The sequence below is a fragment of the Camelus ferus genome, chromosome 9 (assembly GCF_009834535.1).
Source record: "Camelus ferus isolate YT-003-E chromosome 9, BCGSAC_Cfer_1.0, whole genome shotgun sequence".
Taxonomy (NCBI): Eukaryota; Metazoa; Chordata; class Mammalia; order Artiodactyla; family Camelidae; genus Camelus; species Camelus ferus.
This window is the reverse complement of record NC_045704.1, coordinates 15238608-15262231: the sequence shown is the minus strand read 5'-3', so window position 1 is coordinate 15262231 and position 23624 is coordinate 15238608. Positions and strand designations below refer to the sequence as shown.

Sequence of the window (23624 nt, the reverse complement as noted above, 5' to 3'; positions counted from 1 at the left end):
AGGCATTGGAGACTGAATCCAGGACCTCGTGCATGCGAGGCACAAGCTCTACCACTGAGCTACAGCCTCCCCCTTGGAGACAGGGTCTTTAAAGAGGCCTTGAAGGTTCAACGAGGTCATTAGGGTGGGCCCCTACCCAATATGGTTAGAGTCCTTGTAAGAAGAGGAGATTAGGGCACGGACATACACGGGGGAAGACCATGTGAGGACACAGGGAGGAGATGGCCGACTAAAGACAAGGATAGAGGCCTCAGAAGAAATCAACTCTGTTGACACCTTGAACTTGGATCTGTAGTCTTCAGACTTACGAGAAAATGAATTTGTTTAAGCCACCCAGTTCATGTACTTTGTTACACAGCCCTTGTAATCTAATACAGTTGTCTTATCTGTAAAATGACGGTAACAAAACCTTACAGCTAAGACGGAGAAAACTGGTCACTTAAGTATGATGGTCCCCCTTTCAGGTTATAGGGCAGCCCATCCTTTGCAGCTACAAAGCTGATCAGTCTTAATTCCAGTGGGGATATTTCAAAACCAGATGTCTCCTTTCACATCTCCAAGAGCATTTCTACACATAAATTCCTCCTTCTCAATCCTTCCCGCGTTCCCCTTAGACTAGTGGATTCTACTCTCTGAAGCTCTTATCTCTGCCTCTCCTTTCCACCTGCAAGCCAGACCCCAGGGGTGTTTGAGAAATTGTTGGAGTTGTTTTGGTTGTCATAGTACCTGGGGGCAGATGCGGGCATTCAGTGAGCAGGGACCCGGATGTCTGCACCTGCAACTTGAGAGTCAGATTCTCACAATGAAGAACCGTCCCAGGTCCTGTATGACTTTTGAATGTCCCCTGTAACATTCATGTTGGTGAAAGTCTATTTCCAAATCTCCCAACCTTCTGATACATGTAAGTACCAAGTTTTGTTTTTGTTTTTGTTTATTTTGGCACGGTTTAAAGATCTACTGAAATTTCCAGGAATGTAACTCTCAGTAAATCGAGGGATGATTGTACTTTGGTTCTCAACTTTACCAAGAGTCATTCACCATTTGAGAAAACTGTGGCATCGGTAGTAATGCCATGTGTAAAACTTAAATCCAGTACTCTGCTCTGGATCACCATGCTTGTCTCACTCAGGCTACGTTAGGTGTGAGCAGCTGACTATTTCATGATTTCTTCTACTGTGGTCTCCGGGCTGAGCATTTACATATTAAAATTCATCTTACTTTCTAGCAAATCAACTTCCATTCACTTCTCCTTTATTTAAAAAAGTCTTATGGGATATAGAAGATGTACATCCATACAATGGAATATTATTTGGCAATCAATTTATCATCTAAATTTTTGGGTGGGGAGGTAATTAGATTTATTTATATATTTATTGGAGGTACTGGGGATTGCACCCAGGACCTCATGTGTGCTTAAGCACGCGCTCTACCACTGAGCTATACCCTCCACGGGCAATCAGTCTAAACAAACAAAGTAAGGATGCATGCTACCACATGGATGAACCTAGAAAACATTATGTGAAGGAAGTCAGGCGCAAAAGACCACAGATTGTATAATTCCATTTATATGAATGTTCAGAATAGGCAAATCTATAGAGACAAAGTAGATTAGTGGTGGCTTAGAGCAGGGGTGGAGGGAGCTGGGAGGATTGAGGGGTGATAGCTAAGGGGATCAAGATTTCCTTTTGAGGAAATGAAATGTTCTAAAATTGACTGTGGTGGTGGATGCCCAAGTCTGAATATAATAAAGCCATGGAACTGCACACTTGAAATGGGTCAATTGCATTTATGTGAATTATATCTCAATAAAACTGTTAAAAATCTTACAGATGTAGCTATGTTTATTTATATATATATACATATATATACATATTACATATACATTATTTCAGAGAGGAAAGTGGGCATGCGAAAATATTTGCAGGAGAAAGGGGACATCAGGTGTGACAGGGCTGAGAACTCTACATGCTGTTTTCTGATACTGCTCTGACTTCACTCTTCCCTGTCCCTTGCTAACTCCACGGCAGACATATCAGATTCCCTCCAGTTCCTCCAACTTGATCAGCTCGGCCCAGACTCAGGGCCTTTGCACCTGCTGTTCCCTCATCTGGAATGCTCTTCCCTAGAAAAGGCGGCTCATCCCTCTCTCCATTCAGGTCTTTGCACAAATGCACCTCCTCAGAGAGACCTTCCCTAACCACCCGATGATCAAAGCTTGTCTACGTGTTTATGTCTCCAGCATCGACACCTCTAGACTTGTAACCACCAACCTCACATCTCTAGTATGATGTTGAGTGGACATTCCAAACATAAAGTCCAAAATTGACTCCTCATCTTCCTCTTCAAAAGCGCTTCTGCCATGGTCTTCCTCATTTCAGTAGATGGAAGATGGATCCATCCACCACTCAGGCCCAACCCTTACGAGTCCTCTCTTCCCTTTACAAGCAACATCCAATCAGCAATTCTGCTGGCTCTACCTTCAAAAATATACCCCAGACTATGCTAGATTAAAAGAGATTACTGAGGGGGGAGGGTATAGCTAAAGTGGTAGAGCGCATGCTCAGCATGCACAGGGTCTTGGGCTCAATCCCCAGTACTGCCACTAAAAATAAATAAATAAACCTAATTTCCTACACCTCCCCCCAAAAAAGTTGAAAAAAAAAAAAGATTACTGAGGTATAACCACCAAATGCAATGCATGAACACTTAAAGAATCATTAATAAAAAATGTTCTAGAGATATAAAAGCTATTTTGGGGCAATCTGAATATGGACTTTTTATTAAATAATATTACAAATTTAGTATTAATTTTTATAGGAGTGATAATAGTAACATAATAATACAGGAGACTGTCCTTGTTCTTGGGAGATACATGCTGAAATATTTAGGAGTGAAGAATCATGAGGCCTACAACTTATTTTCAAATGGATCAGGAAAAAAGAAACAAAAAACCATGTGTGTATGTGTGTGTTTGTGGAGATGAAGCAGATGCTAACAATCGGTGAATCTAAGTGCAGTGTAGACGGAGTTCATTGTCTTGTTCTTTAAACATTTTCCAAATAAAATATTAAGAGAAAAAAAAACCCCAGTATTTCCTTTCTTTCTCTGTTTTTTCTTCTTAGTAGTTTCACTCTCTGACATCCTACATATTCTATTTATTTACTTGTTTATTTTCTGCTTCCCATGAAAGAATTTTAGATCCACAGGGACAGAGATTTCCATCTGTATTGCTTACTACTGGGTTCTCAGTGCCTAGAGGAGTGCCTGGCACATACTCAGCAAAGGGTGGGTGAATGAATGGATGGATGAAAAATGGATGATGACATGCCCAAAGGACCAAGCAGGAATGGGACTGAGTGGAGGTGTGGCTCACCTAGTGGTGGTGGTGGGGTGTTTGTGTATATGAATTTAGGTAGCCAAACTCAGCCTGATATGAGTTTTATAGACTAACTGGAAATTCTGACTTGTAAAATGTGAAGCATCCTAGTTTCTAAATGTTGGCAATCACTTAAAACTGTGTGAGAACCACTGTGCAGTAGCGAGGCCACCAGACTGCAATCTGTGCACACAAATCCCTGAAAAGCTGCCTTGGACTCTGGAGACATCTGCTCAGGTTCAAGTCCTGGCACCATCACTGATGCTGGGCAAGGGACATAATCTCTTTGAAACTCAGTTTTCTCATCTGTAAAATGGGGATAGTCATATCTCCTCCATAGGATTACTGTGAGGTCTAACAGAGATCATGAATGAAATGATGAGTTAGAAATTCAACCACGGCCACAGTCAGCTAGAACTGTGCATGGCTGCCCTTCAGGTGACATGCAGTGACTACCACTGCCAGGTTATACCGAGCTGCCTCCCCTCAGTTATGTTTCTGCTTGGTCCCTGTGAGCATGTCATCATCCATGCATTCAAACCAGCAACATTTGCTGAGCACCTACTATGTGCCAAGCATTGGGTGCCATGAGAGCATGCAATTAATATGTACCCATAGTAGGTGGTCAAGAAATGGTTGTCATTGTTATCCCCATGAGCAGACCTGGATTTAAATCCCACATCTGTGGTATAGCCACTTGGGAAAAAAGTCTGGCAGTTCTTCAAAAAAGTTAATATACATAAAAGTCATAGATCATGTGACCCAGAAATTCCACCCTAGGTACATACCCCAGAGAATTGAAAACATATGTCCACATATATGTTCATCACCACCATTATTCATAATAGCTAAAAAGTAGAAACAACCCAAATTTCTATCAAGCCATGAACAGACAAACAAAATGTGGTATATCCTTACAATGAAATGTTATTTGACCACAAAAAGGAATGGAGTTTTAAAAAAAAAAGGGGGGGGGGATTAGGTTTATTTATTTAATGGGAGTACTGGGGATCAAACCCAGGACCTTGTGCATGCTAAGCACGCACTCTACCACTGAGCTATAGCTTCCCCACCAGAAATGGAGTTTTGATATATGCTATAATATGGATGAATCTTGAAGACATTATATACTAAGGGAAAGAAGCCAGACACAAAATGCCACAGAAATAGCACTCAACTTATGTAAACTATTCAGAATAGGCAAATCCATAGACACTAAAAGCAGACTAGTGGTGGGAAGGGGGTGGAGAGGGAGAGGACTAGGGGAATGGAGAGGAACTGTTGATGGGTATGGGGCTTCTTTTTGGGGTGGTGAAAATGTTTTGGAATTAGATAGTGATGATCAATGTGCAACTCTGTGATTATACTGAAACCACTGAATTTTACATTTAAAAATAATGAACCATACAGTATGTGGATTATATTTCAAAACAGCTGTTATTTTGAAGAAATCATTAGGAAAAAAAGAAGTCTGACAAGTCAAGGGGATAGAACAGAAGAATGTACAAAATCAGACCTAAGAGTAAAGGGGTATTTAGTATGTGATACAGCATTTCAGAGCAATGGGGGAAGGATGGAACCTTTTCATCCAAGGAACAGTGTTCACCCAGAAATGTTTCCTCTGTACTTGTTTCCTCATCTCTGAAACTAACAAAACCACAGCTACCCTATACAAATATTGGGAATACTGAATGACTGAAGTGACCTTCTACTGCCTGGCACATGGGAAGCCCTCAGAAAACAGTAGTGGCCTTCATGATCGGCCCAGATCGCAGAACCACAGCATCTTAGAGAGATCTGCAGGTGCAGTTCAATAGAATCCTGGAGTCCCAGGATGTCAGAACAGTAGATTCTATGAATAATATATGTTTAGAATGTTGGAATCACAGAGCCACAGAATTATAGGAGTTTTAGAGCCAGAAAGACCTCAGAGAACACCTGCCCCAGGGGGTTGCAAGTCTGGAGATTTAAAAATAATAGTAACAACAACAACAACAGTAGCAGCAGCCCAGTAGCTGCTAGCATACCACATGCCAGACACTTTTCTAAATACTTCCATATAGTAGCTTACTTAATCTTGGCAACAACCCTACAAGGCAGGTATTATGATTATCACATTTTATAGATTGGGAAACAGGGGCACAGAGAGGTAAGGAACTCGCTTAGAGTCACAGAGATAGTGAATAGTAGTGCCAGGATCTTATCCCAGGCCACAGTCCATGTTAAGATTCCCAGGCCTTCTCCCCAGGAATTCTGATTCACTGGCTCCAGGCTGCAGGGTTTTTTGTTTTGTTTTGTTTTCTTATTTGTTTTTGGGGGGATTGGGTTTATTTATTTATTTACTTACTTATTTACTTTTTTATTTAAATGGAGGTACTGGGGATTGAACCCAGGACCTTGTGCATGCTAAGCATGGGCTCTACCACTGATCTATACCCTCCCCTGAGAAATCTGTGTTTTAAGCTACCTAGATGATTCAGATACCAACCAGGGCTGAAAACCACTGGTCTAGCCCAGAGGTGGCAAACTGGTGATGCTCTAGCCAGAGCCAGCCCACAGCCACACAGCAGTTTAAAAACTAAGCCAACCTTGAAAAATCAATTATTTTAAAATATTTTGGACTTCTTTCGAAAAATGTGGAAGATGTGGTAACACTACGTCCACATTCGCAAAGGGCAAGAATCAAGTCATGCTGAGCTTCCCCCTTTAGGGAGGGTATTATATCTCTATGATGAGGCCACAGTCCCCAATCGTTTATGTTCCATTTCTGAATCCTGGAGGCATTGCAATTTATAATCCCTGGTTTGGCCCGGCTTCCCCACTGTAAATGAAGGGAAGCCTGAGGTACACAGAAGGGAAGAAGCAGAGTAACACAGCAAATCCAAGGCAAATAGGGAACAGACCTGCCTCCTGAGTAGAAAATCCCGTAACAACAGCTAACATTTTTGGAGAACTTTCTATGCCTTAGGCATACATGCTAAGTGCTTTTCAAACATTAATGAATACTAACCATCACTCTTAAGTAGTTACCATAATAAACCTCATTTTATATGAAGAAATCAGGTCACTTGCTCAAGTTCACTCAGGTAAGAAGTTATCAGAGTAAAATTCAACTCAACATCTGACTCCGGAGCCTGAGCCTTCAGCCATCATCTTTCTTATTCTTTGGAGCCCACGAGTAATAAGGCAGAGAAAAATCCTGGTTCTGTAACCTTTCGACTCCACTAAGTCAGAGTTCTGTGGCTTAGGGGGTGGGGTGGGAAGCTCAGGCACAGATGGTGCTGACCCCATTTTCCCTGTAACACGTACAAACTCTTGATGAACCCGGAGCCCCTTGTGGCCACGACCAAGGCGGAGGGAGGAGGCAATACCCTCGCCTCGTGTAAACTGGGTAAGCTGTGGCCTGTGATAGGAAGGGATTCAGAAGAGGCCTGGCAGGGCGCAAGGAGCGGAGCTGCTTCAGCACCAAGGACAGCAGCCGCGCTCCAAGCCCCAAGCCCGCAGTCTTTTTTGGGAATGCTCCGCTCTGCAGCATTCTTCCGGGGTTTTCTGCCACCGTTTCCCCACGAGCTTGGAGGGACTCAGGCCCGTGGTCTACCTCACCTCAGAGCCACAAGAATTCCCAACAATTCCAGCTTCATTTTACCGAGGCCCTCTCTCTTCTGCTTTTAGGCAGACGTTAAGGAACCCTCACAAGAGGGCTGTCCGTCTGCCCAGGACTTCTTGTCTCTTTGCATCGTGTGCTCATGTATATGGGAGCTGAGAAGGGGAGAGAAAACAGGGAATTTACTGCAGCCAACCCCGCGTTCTCCTCCTCCTTGGATCCGTAGCCAGTCAGGACCGCGCTGCCAAGGGCTTTAATGCAAGCCCACCTGTCTGGTACCCACGGTGGTCCTGGCAATTGGAGAGGCCTGTAAAGTGATTGGATCTGCTCCTTGCCAAGTCCCTACGCCACCCCCCATAACCCAAGAGGCTCTGCCATCCTCCTTACAGAGACCTGCCCCTCTCTCCCTAAGGAAACACCATTTCTCCAAAATGGTGGCCACTCCTATTCAGTAGTTAACGGAGAGATGAAGTACCAGAGGCCATTTCTAAACTCTTCTGTATGTAGATGAGGTATTACTGAGGTTACTTCCAGTGAGAACAGTAAGTGGGAAGCAGATGGTTTTGGAAAGACAGCGGGATGAGGTGGAAGGGAAAGAGGATCTAGAGAATCCAGGAAGGAGGTATAAGGAAGGGGGTCTGGGTCAGATTCTCCCAGACCTTTACTCTCTGAATCAGATCACCCTAAGATGTCTGGAGTCCTTAGGCTGACTCCCCAGTAGTGGAGTTACTATGCATTTGATTGATAAACGTTTTATAGCCATTATCCCAATGAACGTCCATTGCAGTCCAGTGATGTGGAAGAATTATCTTCTCCCAGAACCCCACCAGCTTTACAGAAACACAGTCTCTGGCCCTGCTAACCTGCTTGGCTCTGTCAGGGTTCATTGTGGTTTGTGGTTGAAGGATGTTGACCACCTCAGGCTTGGTCATTGCTTGTGGGATTTCTCGGACCTTCTCAGCAATAAAGCTGTGCACAGCATTCAAGGCCTCTGCTGTGCCCTGTACCAGGCATACTCGCTCTGTGGTTCCTGTGGAGGAAGGAAGAAAGAGGGCACACTCATCAGATAGGAAAAGGGGCACTCCTGAGAGACAGGTCCCATTTAAAGGAAAGAGAAAACTGAGGTCCAGAGAGTGGATCTGAGTAGCCCCAGGTCACATGGTAAGTCTGGGCAAGCTGGCATGGGCTCCCAGGCCTTGATGGGTAGCTGGGAGAGTGAGTGGAATCCCTGTTTCATTATCTGCACTTCCTCTCCCTCCCTGAAAACAACCCCCAGGGATGGAAGAATGATGCTTAAGTGCTTTGCGATGCCCACAGCAGCCCTGGGCAAGGGAGACAGGGCTCAGCTGCCTCTTCCCAGTCCTTGCCGGCTTTCGGTTGCTGTGGCAACCATTCACTCACTCAACACTCCCCCCACCTTCTAGAAGCCGAGAGCTCAGGCCTGCAACGGTTGCCACAGTAACTGGAACCCCCTTATCGGTGTGGCTGGCCGGGTCCTCAGCCCACCCCCAGGGGGACGAGGGACGAGGCCCCGTTGCTATGGCAACCCCTGAAAGCCTGCAGCGATGGCCTCTGGGCTTTTGGAGAGGATGGGGAAGGGCTGGGGGATGGGGGAGACAGGAGAGAGGCCTGAGTGCCTGCCTGGACCCACCAGATGGAGGGCTGGGGGTGGGGGAGGGCATGGGTGTGGATAGGGAAGAGCAGAGTAGGTCAAAGGTAACTTGTGGAAGAGTGGAGACGGGGATGGAGAAAGGTGGGTAGGGTGGGTGCCTTTACTGGAGATTCTCCAGATATTGGCTGTGGTTCTGAGTTGGTCATCCTCATGGTGTGTGTGTGTGTGTGTGTGTGTGTGTGTGTGTGTGTGTGTGTGTGTGTGTGTGTGTGTGTGTGTGTGTCAGTGTGTACTGGGGGGGCAGCAAGAAAAAGAAGCTAACTGTGGGTGATGTTGGCATATATGTGTATGGGAGAGAGACTCTGGGTGACACTGACTGGCCAGTGTGAGTACATCTGTGAGGCTGTTTGGGTGAGTGTGTGTGTGTACTTGCGTATACTTGGGCAGGACTGGATGAATTATCTTTATCTATGTATGTGTGTGTTCAGGAAAGAGCAGGAGAGACCGAGATACAAACTGCATGACATAGTGATTCCAAAAAGACGTTTGTGTGTCCTCTTGTGTGTAGGAAAGACTTTGGTGTTGCCGTGCTGTTCAAGGTTATGTACACTGTTTGTGAGACTGAGCTGGGTGTCCGTAAGGGTTTGAGAGTAAGAAACAAAGAATTCCACGAAGCGGCATTGAGGCTGAATGATGAATGTATAGCACTTTGAGACTCTATGACAGTGTGTGTGTCTGCGTGTGTGTGTGTGTGTGTGTGTGTGTGTGTCTGCGTGTGTGTGTGTATGTAAGGGAAAGAGGTAGCCAGACACCACTAGGTATTCAAGACTGCTTGGATGTCTGGTGTATGGAATGCACGTATATGTGTATGAAGGCACGCGTATAGGAAACAGACAAGACTCTGTGACTGATGTGCGTGAACATCATGCGCTCACGCATCACAGAAGAGAAAGAGGCCAACAGGCAGACCCAGGTGTCAGTATGTAAGATTGCTTGGAGGACTGATATATCTGTGTGTGTGTCTGAGTGTATGTATTACAGCCAGACAAAGAAGACTCTATGAAGACTTGCTGTGGTGAGGCTGATTTGGGCATGGCAGGTGTGTGGTACGTGTGTGTGTCTCTCCCTGGGTGGGACTCTGTCTGCAGGACCAGTTGGCTCCCTGGTCTGTAAAAGGTCTGGAATGTGCACCAGGCTGCATGTGCCTGCGTGTCTGGGACACTGCGGGGTGAGTGTCCAGTGTCCTGTGGGCATTTCAGTGTAGTATGCTGATGTTACCACCCTGATTACTCCCTTGCCATCTCTCAGCCTGGCATGCCAGTCTTGCTGGATGTCTGAGTGTCACTGTCTTGGGTCTCTTGTGTAGTTGACATCCCCCATCTCCTTTGGGCTACTGTTCCTCACTCTTACTCCCCTCCACCCCAGAACAATGGCTTGGCCTGAGCCAAGCGTGAGTCAGCGTGCAGGCTGCCTTCGTCTGGTTGTAAATAGGAAAGGGTGTGGGTCAGGGTGGGAACTGGGGGGTGGGGTGGCCCCAGGGAGAGCCCAGCTGAAGTGGCCAGGCTCTCCATCTCTGTGAGGCTTCCTTCCAGCTCAGGGAGCCTGTGATCTCACATCCCCTTGTGGTTCTTAACCAGGGTCCACAGGGGCTTTGGGGGACTCAGTTAAACCCTGAAAGAATGTCTAATAATAACAGCTGGTGCTTACATAACACCAATCGCCAGGCACAATTCTAAGCACTTTACATATATTTGTTCACTTTAATATATGAGACAGGCGACATTATTATTCTTGATTTACTGCTAAGGACACTAAGGCACAGAGGTCTGGGGTTTGTCCAAGTTCCCTCAGCCAGTAGTGAAAGATCAGGGTTTCGAACCCCAGGTGTCTGGCTTCAGAGTCTGGGCTTTTAACCACTAAGCCACACAGTGCTCAATTTGGGGGGTGTGGAGTGTGTGTGTTGGGGAAAGGCATACAATGACTGCAATTTTGCTTTTGTGTTTTTGATAGTAAAAAAGAATATATATGAATTTATTAAGTAGTCACTTACGATTTGGTACTTCACTGCAAATGTGTTATAAATCAATAAAAAAATTTTTTAAAGAGTGTGTGTCTGTTTTTCTTCTGGGGCTCAGGTCCAGGGCTTCAGGCAGGTGCTCAAAATTGGAAGGAGTGCTAGAATCACTAAACTGGTGAGCCACACAGGAGACTATGTGACTTTGGGCAGGTATCTGCCTTTTTCTGGGTCTTAGTTTCTCCGTGTATGACCCAGAAGGATTGAATCTAGTGTTTGGGGTTTCCTGTACCAAGGAGGGGACACCCTTTGTGTGTTCTACTCCTCCCTTCGGGTTAAAGGCCAGGTAGATTTTTGTTTCATGTAGTAGACACGTAAGTGCAGTGTGTGTGTCTGCATGTGTGTGTATGTCTTTGTGTTTGAGTGTGTGAACCGACCAGGCCCAGAGGACCCTTTCAATTTCTCCATTGTCCTTTCTCACCTGTTCTCTTATGCCTCAGCCACACTCCCCCTCTTCCCTAGCCTTTGAACATGCTACTTCATCTCTCTGAAGCACCCTTCACTGCTCTTTACCCAGCTCATTCTTACTTATTGTTCTGGCCTCTTCCTCTAGGAAGCCCTTCCTGACCTCCCCCAGGCAGGGTCGGGTGCCCTGTCCGGGCTCCCTCCATCCTCTGGGCTTCCCCATCCCAGCCCTGACCACTCTAGGACATCACTGGTGTTTGGTTGATCTCCCCTACTGGGATGTGAGATCTGTGAGGACCAGACTGGGGTGTCTCAGTCACTGCTGTGTCCCTATCTCTGTCCAGCAGGGCGCTGGCATAGAGAAGATGCTCAGAGAATATATGTTGAATGAATGAATGAAAGGTGTCGGCCAGGAGCAGAGGAACACATGCTCAAGCAGTAGGACCACCATTTCTTATGTTCCTGTGGGTCCTAGGAAGTCCTAGGGACAGGACTGGGATTTTGGGGCCTGTGGCCTGCATCTCTGAGTTAGAAGCCAGCACATGCCTATGATCTGAGAATTCCAATTCAGAGGTGGGGAGTGGGGCTGGCTGCACGTCCAGGGGCTGGGGAGAGATGCTGGCTCACATTGCTTGTTTGAACACTGGCCCAGGAGAGCCAAGGACTGTCCCGTCCTCTGGGGTTCTCAGCTGCCTGGCCTGTGGGGTGTGTCACTGAGATGGGAGGGGATGACGTGTGTCATGTCACAGAATGAGATCCAGGGGCAAGGAACCAAGTGTCCTTAGATGAATGTCCCAAGCAGAAGTCTCATCTGTATCTTGTGGGCTAGAGGGGTGTGGGGGAAACTGGGCCAGGGTGGATGAGAGAAGGGGGTTGGGCCAGGTTCCCTGGACTGTTCTCTAAACCTCTTGCCAAAGCTGCTTAGTGAGATGGGAGGCAGGGGGGTGGAGGGAGGAGAGAGAGAGAGAAAGAGAGACTGAGAGAGAGAGAGAGAATATGAATTTGTCCTGACCCTGGGCTCTAGCTCTGGTGTTTGACCTAAAAAATCCAAGGGGATTAAGGATGAACTAGAACCAGCGCTCGACCAAAGATGCAATGCAGGGAGCCTTCCCCGGATTCCTAGATGTCAAAGCTCAGGCATTGGTCTGGGGAGGGAGATAGACACTGAGGGGGATGAGAGAGAGCAGAGGGGCCTTGAAAATTTTATGGTTGGAGGGAGGGAGACAACTGGAGGAGAGGCAGAAAAGCGGCTGGATTTGGAGAGAGGAAAAAAAAAAAACAAGAGGAAGCTCAGACTTAGGGAAAAAAGAGAAACAAGAAGGTAGAAATGGGCAAGTAAGGGAGGCAAGAAATAAGGGATGATCCAGGTAGAGGATGGAAAGGTGCTACTAAATACTGGGTGACTGAACAGAGAGTTGGGAGAGCAAGAGAAAGAAAAATGTGAGAATCTGAGAGTCGGAGGGGAAGGAAAAGATGGAGAGAGATGGGAAGACAGCGAGGGAAGGGAAGAGGAGAGGAGGGAGAGGGCAAAGCAGAGACAGACAGAATGTCTGGGAGACTCAGAGGACAGAGATGGGGGATGTCCAAACAGAACCAGTGAGCCAGAGCCAAAAGCAGAGCAGGATGGGAGTGGAGACTAAAGGGAAAAGAGATGGGAAAGTCAGAAGCAGAAGGAGAGAAACACAGAAAGCATGACACAGACAGAAAACCAGTCCGACTCAGACTGGGCAAGATGGGGTGACAGAGAAATCCAAAAGGAAAGAGTGAGGGTCTGTGTAATATGGATGGCTGCCCCCCCAGCCCTAAGGGGCACCCTAACACCTGCCTCCCTGACCCCCCCCCCAGCTCCTCCAACTGACCCAAAGGGGCAGGTGTGTGGGAAGGGGCACATCTGCCAGCACATCATGCAAATGAGCTCATGAATATGCAGCAGCCCTATTGTCTTGCGCTGCCCCCACCCCCATCTGCTGGGGCCTGGCCCCAGGGGGCCAAGGGCAGCTCAGCCCCCTTAGGGGGAGGGGAGGCCCCCTACCACTCTCACTGCCCCTAGGGCAGCCCTTCCCCCTCCTGGAGGGCCCAGGTGGGTGGGATGGGAGGCCCGGGGAAGAGGGCCGGGCTGCGGCTCACCCGGATAGAAGTCTTTGGACTTGGAGAGCTTGATGGTGGCTCCGGTCTCCTTCTGCAGCTGCACGATGGTCTGCCCGCCCTTGCCAATGATGGAGCCCGCCGCGTAGCTGGGAATCAGCACCTTCAGGAAGTATTCCCCTTCCTCTGCAGGGGCACACAGTGGGGAGGGAGGTCAGGGGAGAGGGGTCTTCACCTTTGGATGGTACTCCAGGGAGGGAGGCTGGGAAACCATGGGGATCACAGTAACATATAACAGTAATGACCAAGAGAATAGCAGTAAGGAAAATAATACATGTAATGATCTTCATTCATTCATTCATTCATTCATTCCACCAATAGTTACCGAGCACCTGCTACGTGCTTGGCACCGTTCTACTGAAACATCCATGAAGAAAACAGACAAAGCTCCCTGATTTCGCAAATAAGGCAAGTAAGGCCAAATGAGTGTCAGTGTTTCAGCCAAGAGCTCACACAGCTACATTCTTCTAGAGGGGGGAAGACAGACAGTATGTAGTATGTTTCTTTGGATGGTACTAAGAAAACAAAATGAGGCAGGAAAGAGGATGGGGAGTGTAAGGGGCTGTACTGTCAGATCCGGTAGCCAGGAAAGCCCTTCCCAGGAATGTGGCATTCTTTGTTTATCAAACTCTTCTAGAGCGCCTGATATGTGCCAGACTCTGTTTCAAGTACTTTATGAATATGAGTTCTTTTAATTTTCACACTGATGCTTATGAGGGAGGGCTTAAAAACCCATTCTACAGATGAGGAAACAAAGGTGAAGAAACTGCTCCTGCTCACATAGCTAGTAGATGGCAGGGTTGAGATCTGAACCCAACCTGGTTCCAGAGTTCATGTTCTGAACCATTACAATATCCTGCCTCCCGGCTGTGGAGGAGGGAACAGAACCCTGTGGCTCTGTGGAGAAAGAGCAAGTGCAAAGGCCCTGGGGTGGAATTGTGCCTGGGTTGTTTGAGTGGGAGTGCGGCTTGGGCTGACAGAGGATGAAAGGGAGGAGATGCAGGCTGAGAGGGGTTGAGATAGTGGTGGGGCATCCTGGCTTCTAGGCCAAAGTGAAGTCTCTGGGTTTTATTCCAAGTGAGGTAGAAGCTATGGGAAGGCCCTGAGCAGAGGAGGGATGTGATCTGACTTAGGTTTTAAGCTCCCTCTGAGGGCCATGAGGGGAGGAGACTGTGAGAAGCACAGGTGGAAGAGCTGGGAGGCCAGTGAGGAGGCAACTGCAATGGTCCAGCTGGGAGGTGATGGTGGTCTGACTGGTGGAAAACAGCGAGCAGAGAGCAGGGAAGAGGGCTGGACTCTGGGATGCTCTCAACCCTCACTACTGACCCGCTGCTGTGCTGGGTGCTTGCCAGCTTGATCTAATCCATTCCTCAAGACCGCCCAGTGAGGTGAGTAGAATGAGCTCCATTTTAACATAAGGGGAGAGGAAACGGATGCAGCTTAGTGTTAGAGCACATGCTTACCATGCACGAGGTTCTGGGTTCAATCCCCAGTGCCTACATTAAAGTAAATAAATAAATAAACCTAACCGCCAACCCCCACCCCCGCAAAAAGTCTAACATAAGGGTAAACTGACGCACAGAAAAGTAAAGGTACCAGCCCTAGGACACCAAGACAGTGGCTGGCCTGAGATTCAAATGCAATTCTGATTCAGTCTTGGCTGGCCCATGCTTAACACTCTTCCCTGCTGGCAGCTAAAGTCCAACCTGCTCAGTCCTAGAGGTGGTGAGGTGGCACCACGGGTCGTTAATGGGGCTTCAGTCATTCTTTGCAGACCAATTTTCTTGGTCACGTGTAAAGCGCTTTGTTCATGAAGTCTCAAGGCAAGTACCTAACCTTTTCTACCTTCTAACCAAGCTGTTGCCCTTAAGTCTTCACAGGGTGGAAATTCAGGAGCCTTCTGAGTCTAAGACCCTTTTGTGATTTGGCCTCGTCCACCTCTCCAGCTTCACATCCTCATCTCCCTGCAGACACACTTTCCTTTTTGTTCCTCAAACTCCCTGCCTCCCTCCTACCTCAGGGCCTTTGCACAGTCTCTTTGCCCGGAACTCCCTCCCCCAAGTGAATTCGTCTTGTCTGTTAGGTCCCCCCTCAAATGTCCCTTCTTCTTAGAAGCTTTTCTTAAACCCTGAGGAGGGGATGAATCCCTGGATCCCTTTTTTTCATGCTTTCAGAGCAAACTACCCCAGAAGTCCAGTGTGGATCACATCACTGAAGCTCATCTTTGTGTCCAGGGACTCACGCAGTGCCCAGTGCATAGTAGGCACACAGTAAACCCTGGGAAAAGGAGGGGAGGAGCCAGGCCATTTTGCTTCCAAAGCTTAAGGTCAGACCACCCTCTAGTGGTTTTTAACTCTTTCTGTTAAGCAAAGGAAACCGATTTTCAATGTCTCACATGAAACTCCAACATACAGAACAGATAAAAGAGAAACTGCTGTTAAAAGTGGGAGCAGGGTGGGGGGCTGGCAGCCCTGCCCCTCTCCACCTGGTCCCTTAAGATGGAAGGTTCTGGGTTCCCTGACATGTTAAGATGGAGGTGTGGGGGCAAGGAGCTGGATGTGGCTTTGCAGGCATGGGGATGGGTGCCCAGAATTAAGGGGTTTCCTTTAGCCCAAGGCGATCCTCTTAAACTTGCCTAATCAGGCCATTAAGCCTATTAGGTAATTAACCCCTCAGGGTGCCTTTCCATCAATCATCCTGACACCACCCCCTCCCCGGCTGAAATTACTTTCTTCCCTGGGCTCACAGAGGTGGCCCTTTGCTTGCCCCGCCCCTCCACCTGACACAGAGATGGGGGCCAGTGCTCCATCTTTGGGAGGTTCAGAAAGATGGGGAGGGCGTTCTCACTAGAACTCTGTCCTCTTTCCTTCTTGACATCATTCTCCATCTTCCTCCATCCAGGGCCATCTGCTCTGAAGAAAACTGGTGACGCCCCCTGCCCCTGTTGTTCCCGCTTCCTCAGGTTCTGCCCGAGTAATCTCCAAATGAAAGGGCAGAAACAGCCCTAGGCGGAATGCGAATTCTGTCTCTGATGGGTTCCATGGCCTTGGGTGCATCACCTCACCTCTTTGGGTCTCAGTTTTCTCATCTGTAAAATGGGGACAGGATAGCGCTACTTCCTAGGGTGACTATCATTATTACATGATAAACTATAAAGTACTTAGGAGGGTCTTAGGCATGTAGAACACTTGAGAAATGTTAGATACTACCGCCATCATCATCACTATTATCAACGTTATGATTAATATCACCTATTTCATGAACACAGGTGAAGTTCTCATCACAGTGTCTGGCACATGGCAAGTGCACTATAAATGGGGAAATGTGTCTCTATGGTTTGGGGTTTTGTTGGGAAATAGGAGGAGGGGAGGCCCCACTTCCTCCATTACCTGTCCCCAGGCTTCTCCCTGCTTCTGGGAGGAGGGATGTCCTCTCACTGATAGAAACAAGACTCTGCTCCCACTCCCCACCCCCAGCATATCTCTAATTTTCTTCTTCCTCATGCCACCTGCCTGAATCTGGCCCTTGTTACAGCCTTCTGTACTAGTATTTCTTTTCTTCTTCTCCCCCTCTTTTCTCCTTTCCTCCAACAAATCCTTTCTGAGCACCTGCCTTGTTTCAGGTCCTGGGGACACAGCAGGGAACAAGACCGACAGTCTGTGCCCTTTAAGTCCACTCACTTTTAAAATGTAAATGCATTTATTTCAAGAGGACTCTTAAAAAAAATCACTGCTAAGAGTCAGAGTTTGAAGGGCTGGTTATATTTTTTCCTCCCAAAGTGCATTAATATAAAAAAAAGATCTAAAAAAAAGTTTGTTCGTGGACCCCCTTAAGTCATCTTGTGGGCACTTGGGGGTCCCTATATCAACGTAGGGGAAGTTTGGAGGCCCATCCACAGGCCAGCGTCCTATGGAGAGTGAGCAGCTGAGACCTCACACCTGTAGAAGGTCAAGACTTCAAGTCCCAGGAGTCCCCACAGCGGCCAACAGTCTGCTCTGGGCCTCTTCAGAATCTTCTACATTCCAGGCCATGTGAGGCCCGCCTCCTCCAGGAAGAAACCAGGCCTCTGTCAGTCTGCCTTGTAGCAAAGGGCAGACACATGACCTCAGCTGACCCCGGAGCCCCCAGCCCTCAAGCTCTGCTTGTGAAAAAGTTCCTCCTTCTACCGAAGCAGAATCTAGACACCAGAACTTTCCACCCATCCACCCCCGTCCCCTCTTCGCTCTTCCCCTGGGGTCCAGGCAGCTCCCTCTACACCCGACAGGGATGGAGGATACCACCTTCAGCTCTCCTGGTTTCCCTCTGCTGCTATTTCAATATGACCTTGGGAAGGGGCTGTTTTTCCGTTTTCTAGTCATTCTGAGTCTCTGGTCTCCCCCTGCCTTTTGTGCCTTTCTCTTCAGAAATGCTTACAAAGACTTTCAGAAAGTAACCAATACTCCCCTACCTCCATGAATAAAGTTTACCTACCCAGGAGATCTGGGATGCTGTGGTCAGAGTGAGGCTTTTTTGTCAGAGAGTTGACCCTGAAAGGTGGCTCAGATCTGGGAGGGTGGCCAGTCACAACAAAGACAGGGCAGAAGTGCGAGTGACAGAGGTGTCCTTTGCGGGGACAATATATTTGGGGGGGAACCAGGGTTGCGGTGTATCCTCATGGAAGCTGCTCTTGTCTGGGGGCCGGGGGTGGAAGTATCAGTGTGTTCTGTGGTGGTATGAGGCGGCTGGGGTGGGATGTGTGTATTGTCATTGGGAGCATGTGAGGATGCTGTTGGGAAAAGTCAAGAGATGGTGGGGGCGTGGTGTGGGAGTGGTACCACCGAGGAGGGTGGGACCTTAGGTGGGTGATATCTTTCTGTGAATGACGGTGTTGCCTGTTCCTGAGAGAAATGTAATAACGTAACTGACATGGGTTCTGAAGGGATGAGATGCTGTGTGATGCTGACTTTGATTCGGACTTTCTCTCCAAGTGAGAGAAAGGTGGATGGAATATGATTTCCTTGGGGCAAATCATCACTGGATAATCAAACAGGACTGTGACATTCTCCACAGCAATAATGATGATGATGATGATGGTGACTATTGTTTATGGAGCACTTAGTATCTGTCAGGCCTGATGCCGGGTGCTTCACACACACAATCTCATTTAACCCACACAACAGACTAGAGAGGTAGGAGGTAGATCTTACGGTTCCCATTTTCCAGATGAGGAGACTGAGGCTCAGAGCAGGGACACCATTTGCCTGAGGGGCCCACACCAAGCATGTGACAGTGATGAGATGTACCCTTGAAGGTCTCCCTCTTGGGCTCTTAACCTTGGTGAAACTGGCTTTGTGTGAAAGAGTGAGGATGTTGGGAGCAAGACTTGGCGGGAGGAAGCTGCGTTTGGGGTGTGAGGTGTGTATGTGTGTGTCTGTGGTAGGGAGTTGCTGTTTCCATATACATGGGGGTGCCAGAGGTGGGAATACAGTCAAGAGTATGGAGGCCACTTAAGAGTTATCACCTGTGCTCAAGGGGGACACTCCTTGTTACTGTCCCACCAGACTGGGATTATTTGTTTCTCTGATGCGTTCCTAACTAGAGCCTCCATCCAGCCTCTTCATCCAAGCCCCCCTGTCCTTAGTGCCTCGCCTCCCTCTCAACAGCATCTACCTGCCAGTCACAGTGCCCAGAAGCAAATTTTAACAGCCACCATCTCCTCTCTCAGCCCCTAGGATGGGTAGACTGGCACCATGGGCAAGAGCTCAATCTGTCCAGGCTGGCCCGACTTGCTGTGACACCCTTACCCCTCTGAGCCTCAGTTTCCTCATCTGAAAATGGGGTTCACAATCATGTCTACCCATACAATGGAACCAGCCTCCCAAGTTCAAATCACGCTCTGCCTCTTCTTAGCTGACCAACAGTGGGCAACTTAATTAACCTCTCTGTGCCTCAGTGTGTCACTTGTAAGATGGGTAACATAATAGGATTGTAAGGATTATTCAATGATTGGTCAAGTGTTTTCCATAATACTTTCTGGTGCACTGTAGCACCATAAATGTTAACTATTGTTATATTAATTATTATTATTAATATTACATCATAGAGCGTTAGGAGAATTAAATGAAATACTGCATGTAAGCCATTAAGCAATAATATTGGTAGCTACTATGACCATCCTCATTCTGGTTATCGTTATTTCCCCATTTGGCAGATGGTGACACAGAGGCTCAGAGAAGGGGTGAGGTGGACCCAGCAGCCAACAGACATGAAAGTGTTATCGGAAGGAGCCCTCAATTTTAAGATGAAAGTCCTGGACCCTTGCCAACGTCTGCCCCTGAGTCTTTCTGCAAACAGAGGACTGTTCTTTTGTATCTCTGGGCCTCAGTTTCCCCCTGGGTCAACAGGAGGGGAGGTGGAAGAGTCTGGAGGAGAGGGTCCCTAAGGGCTCATCCTGGTCTCCTCACTGCTGAAGAAGGCAGGACGCGCAGTGGTTGAGCACATGAGCTCTGGACCCGGGCAGCCCAGAGTTGGAGAGATCCTAGCTCCCCTACTTCTAAGCTGTGTGACTTGGGGTAAGTGGCTTCATGTCGCTGAGCCCCAGTACTTCTCATCAGAAAAAGTCGCTCAAGTCATCTCCCCTGAGGGTTGCCTTGGGAAATTAACTGTATCTCCGAGCCTGACTCAGAGTAGGTGCCAAACACTTGGACCTGACTGTCCTTGGCAGCATCACACTGTTAGGTTGTGCTGCTCTGAAAGATCAGATTTTGAGCACTTTAGCCCCTTTAAGAGAAGGATGAGACCCCCACCCCTACCCCCCAGCAGGGGTGGGGCTGGACCGTCAGGCTGGGCTCAGGGACTGCCTGGGTTCCCAGCTCGACTCTCTGACTCTCTCCAGGACTGGGAATGGCAGGGAATGGCAGCAAGGCAGGAAGGAGGGAAGGAAGTGGCGGGGACACATTCATGTGTGTGCTGGGGGTGGGGGAGCAGGAAGAAGGACAGGAAAGTCCAACCCACCCCTCCCCCAACTTCCCTTTCCTCCAATTTCTACTGGACACCCTCACAGGCAGCCAGGGGTTCCCTGAATCCTGTCCCACCTGGACAGGAGAGAAGGGCAGTGCTGGGATGGGAGGAAAAGACTGGGCTGGTGTTCATCAGAGGAGAGGAGGTGGGAGGTCCCCACCCCACCCACGACAATGCCTGGTGCTGCGGGAAGACTGTGCTCTGCCCTGAGGCCATCTCTCTCCCATCCGGAGGAAAAGGAGAGAGGAAGTGGAGATTTTGGCCAAGGTGACCGCCAGGAGGGGCCTGTCTGCTCTGGGGTCTCCCTCCTTCCAAGCAGCTAATGGACCAGGGTCCGAGTCCCCTGACAAACCCTACGTCTTCCCTGAGTCCCCGAGGGTAGAGCAGACACACACCTAGAGTGCCCAGCTGGTCTTTTATTCTCTGGTACACACACATCCTCACACACACACAGTAAGATCCCTCTTGTCTTACACACACCCCCCTTCTGTGTTGTCAAACATTCAGCCATCTCACTCACACACACACACACACACACACACACACACACACATACACACACGCACTCCCTTGTCATACACACAGAATCAGCCCCACATCAACCATTTCACACATACCCTCTCCCCTTGTTACACATACACACACATTTGGGTGTCACACACATACACTTTCCCTTTTCACACTCCTTGGGTGTCACAGGCACACATTCCTGCTCCCTCTCACATGGTCCTCCATCCTTCCCTTGTTACACACACATCCTCATGCGTTTCACCAGAGCCCCAGCCTCTCCCTCGTCATACACCCACCTTCCTTGTTGCACACACCCCCTCTGATGTCACTGTTGCACACCTCCGTGTGTCACACCCAGCCCCAGCCTCTCTGGAGTCACACCCACACTCTTTTCTTGTCACATCCTCTCACCAGCTTCTCCTGGTCCCACCCCACCCGGGACACGCCTGTGTCACACACACTCAACTGCCTCCCTCTGATCCACACAGCCTCTTGTGGCTCACACCCAGATCTGGCCCATTCGGCAGCCCACACACACCCCCTGGCATGTCACACACACCCTCTCACTCATGTGTCACACTCTGCCACAGTCCCCTCTGGGGTGACAGGCACACACTTGTCACATCTACCTCTTTGAGGGTCTCAAACATGGTGCCCAGCCCCTCTCATCTCACCCTGTCTCTTACACACACACACACACACACACACACTCACAAACACACCCTCTTTCCTGTCATGTCCATGATCCCTAATGTCACACATCCAGGCCTTACAGGGCTCACACGCACACACAAACATACACACACACCTGTCCCAGCCACCTAGTCTCTCCCTGAGCTTTACACACCCACCCATTCCTCCATGTCACCCAACACACCCACCCAGCTTGTCCCCACGCACCATCCCGCCCATGACCCACACATGCCTCCCTCCGGGACAACCCTTGCTCAGGACATCCCCAGGGAGGGAGCTGGGAAGCTCAGGGTCCACAGGCCTCCTCAGCTCCTTCCCCTCCCCCTCCTCGCCAGGACACGCCAGCCCGGGAACACCCCTGCCCTGAAAGGGTCACATCACACACCCCTCAAGGACACAGAGACACCCGCTCGGAGGGACCCACGCCCCCCATCCTTTGCGAGCCCCCAAGGACACTTACCACCCCCTCCCCCCCAACCTCTCTCAACGCAGACAAAGCTTCCAGCCCCGGGCCGAGGCAAGACGGAGAAGGGGTCCGGCTCCCTCCCCGACTGCCCTCTCCGTTCCCCAGTCTAGGGAGGGGCGCCCTTCCCCTCCCCAGAGCCCTTGCACCTGCCGTTTGTGGGGGAGGAGGATGGAGAAAGGCGAGGCCCCCTGCCCGCTCCCCCACACCGAGCCGCAGCCCTTTCTCACCTCCCGTGTTGCTGCGCTTGGTGCAGACCACCTCGGGGGGCGTTTCGAGGGGCCTCTTGCGGGAATCCGGGGCCTCGGGCTCCATGGGGGGGGCCTGGGGCGGCGGCTGCTGCTGCTGCGGCGGCTGCGGCGGCGGCGGCGGCGGCTGCTGTGGCGGCGGCGACGGCTGCTGGGGAGGCTGGGGTTGCGGCGGCGGCGGCGGCGGGGGCGGCGGCGGCTGAGGGGCCGCGGAGGCCGTGAAGAGGCCGTGCACCGCGCCGGCGGCCATCATCCTCATGGTGGGGGGGGGCGGGGGACGGGGGAGGGGAGGGGGAGGGAAGGGGATGTGGGAGGGGGAGGGGGCTGTGGCGGAGGGATGGGGGAGGGGGAACCCCGGAGATGGAAGGAGGGAGGGAGCTGGTTCTGGGGGGCTGACGGAGCCCGGAGAGCGGATGTGAGCAGGATGGGAGGGCAGAGGGGGTCTCAGATGGGGCCCAGAGAGAACTGAGGGGTGGGGTCTCTCTCAAGATCACGGACGCCGGGGACTAGCCCCGCCACTGGGGGAACTGGACACCCCTCTTTGCTCCCCGGGGCGGAGGGCCGAGCCCCCCAGACCCTGCCCGGGGCGGGGGGCCGGAGGAATGTGGCCGGAGGTGGGAGGTGGTGGCGGCCGTTAGTGGGGACCCGGGGGGCGGCAGGCGCGGGCGGCAGCGGCGGCGGGGCTGGCGGTGGCTGCTGGCCCGAGCATCTTCTTCCCGGAGGCTCCCACAGAGTCCTGGCCCCTCCCACCCGCTCAAGGCCACGCCCATGCAGGTCAGGGCCACGCCCTTCGGCGCCCCCATTGGCCTGCCCTTGAAGCCTGGACCACGCCCCCTGAATTGACCCCGCCCCTTCCCGCAGCTGCGAGAGGGACCAGGCTCCCCCAGGCTTCGATAAAGACCCTGGGCTCCTCCAAACCTTCCCTACCCCTCACCTGTAATGAAAGTTTATTGAGCACTTACCATGTGCCAGGTCCGGTCTAAGCAAGCACTTCACAAATGTTATCACATCTAATCCCTAGAGCAGCCAACTCTGTGAGGTACTCCTGTTATCCCCATTTTACGATGAGGAAACTGAGCCTCAGACACTTGACATCACTTAGTGGCGATAAGAGATCCCGCTTCACATGTCACCCAACCCTGACAGCTGGGAAGTTCCTGCTGAAATCTTTCACCCATCCCTTGAAGAATCAACACAGTGTTACTGCAAGGACCTAGGGAGTTGAATTCAATGAATATCTGACTTAAAGCATGTCAGTTAACTAACTTATCAGCTAACACTCGATTCAGTCAACAGCACTTATAAACCTATTAAGTGCCACGCACTATCCCAAACACTGGGATACAAGAGGGAACAAAACAGTTTTGGCTCTTAAAGAGTGAGTATTACTATTTATGTCATTAAGAAAACCTGATTTTCAGATGGCAAGATGGAGGCCCAGGAACATGCAGTGTGGCTTTGTCCAAGGGCACACAGGTGGACAGAGGGAAAACTG

The 23624-nt window shown here is 49.8% G+C and overlaps 1 protein-coding gene across 2 annotated transcripts in view; it reads right to left on the bottom strand.

Moving 5' to 3' along the window:
* NOVA2 (NOVA alternative splicing regulator 2) overlaps positions 1–23027 on the bottom strand; it is a 30979-nt gene extending 7952 nt beyond the window's left edge. The window contains exons 1-3 of one of the 2 annotated variants that reach the window (XM_032485740.1): positions 22112–23027; positions 13199–13342; positions 7844–8010 (exon numbers count right to left, since the gene is read on the bottom strand). In XM_032485740.1, the coding sequence (XP_032341631.1) occupies positions 7844–8010; positions 13199–13342; positions 22112–22388 (588 nt within the window). In that variant the 5' untranslated portion in view covers positions 22389–23027. Of the gene's footprint in view, positions 1–7843; positions 8011–13198; positions 13343–14542; positions 14692–22111 lie in introns of those variants that run through there. The other variant, XM_032485741.1, reaches the window with a different exon arrangement.
* Between the last annotated feature and the right edge of the window lie 597 nt (positions 23028–23624).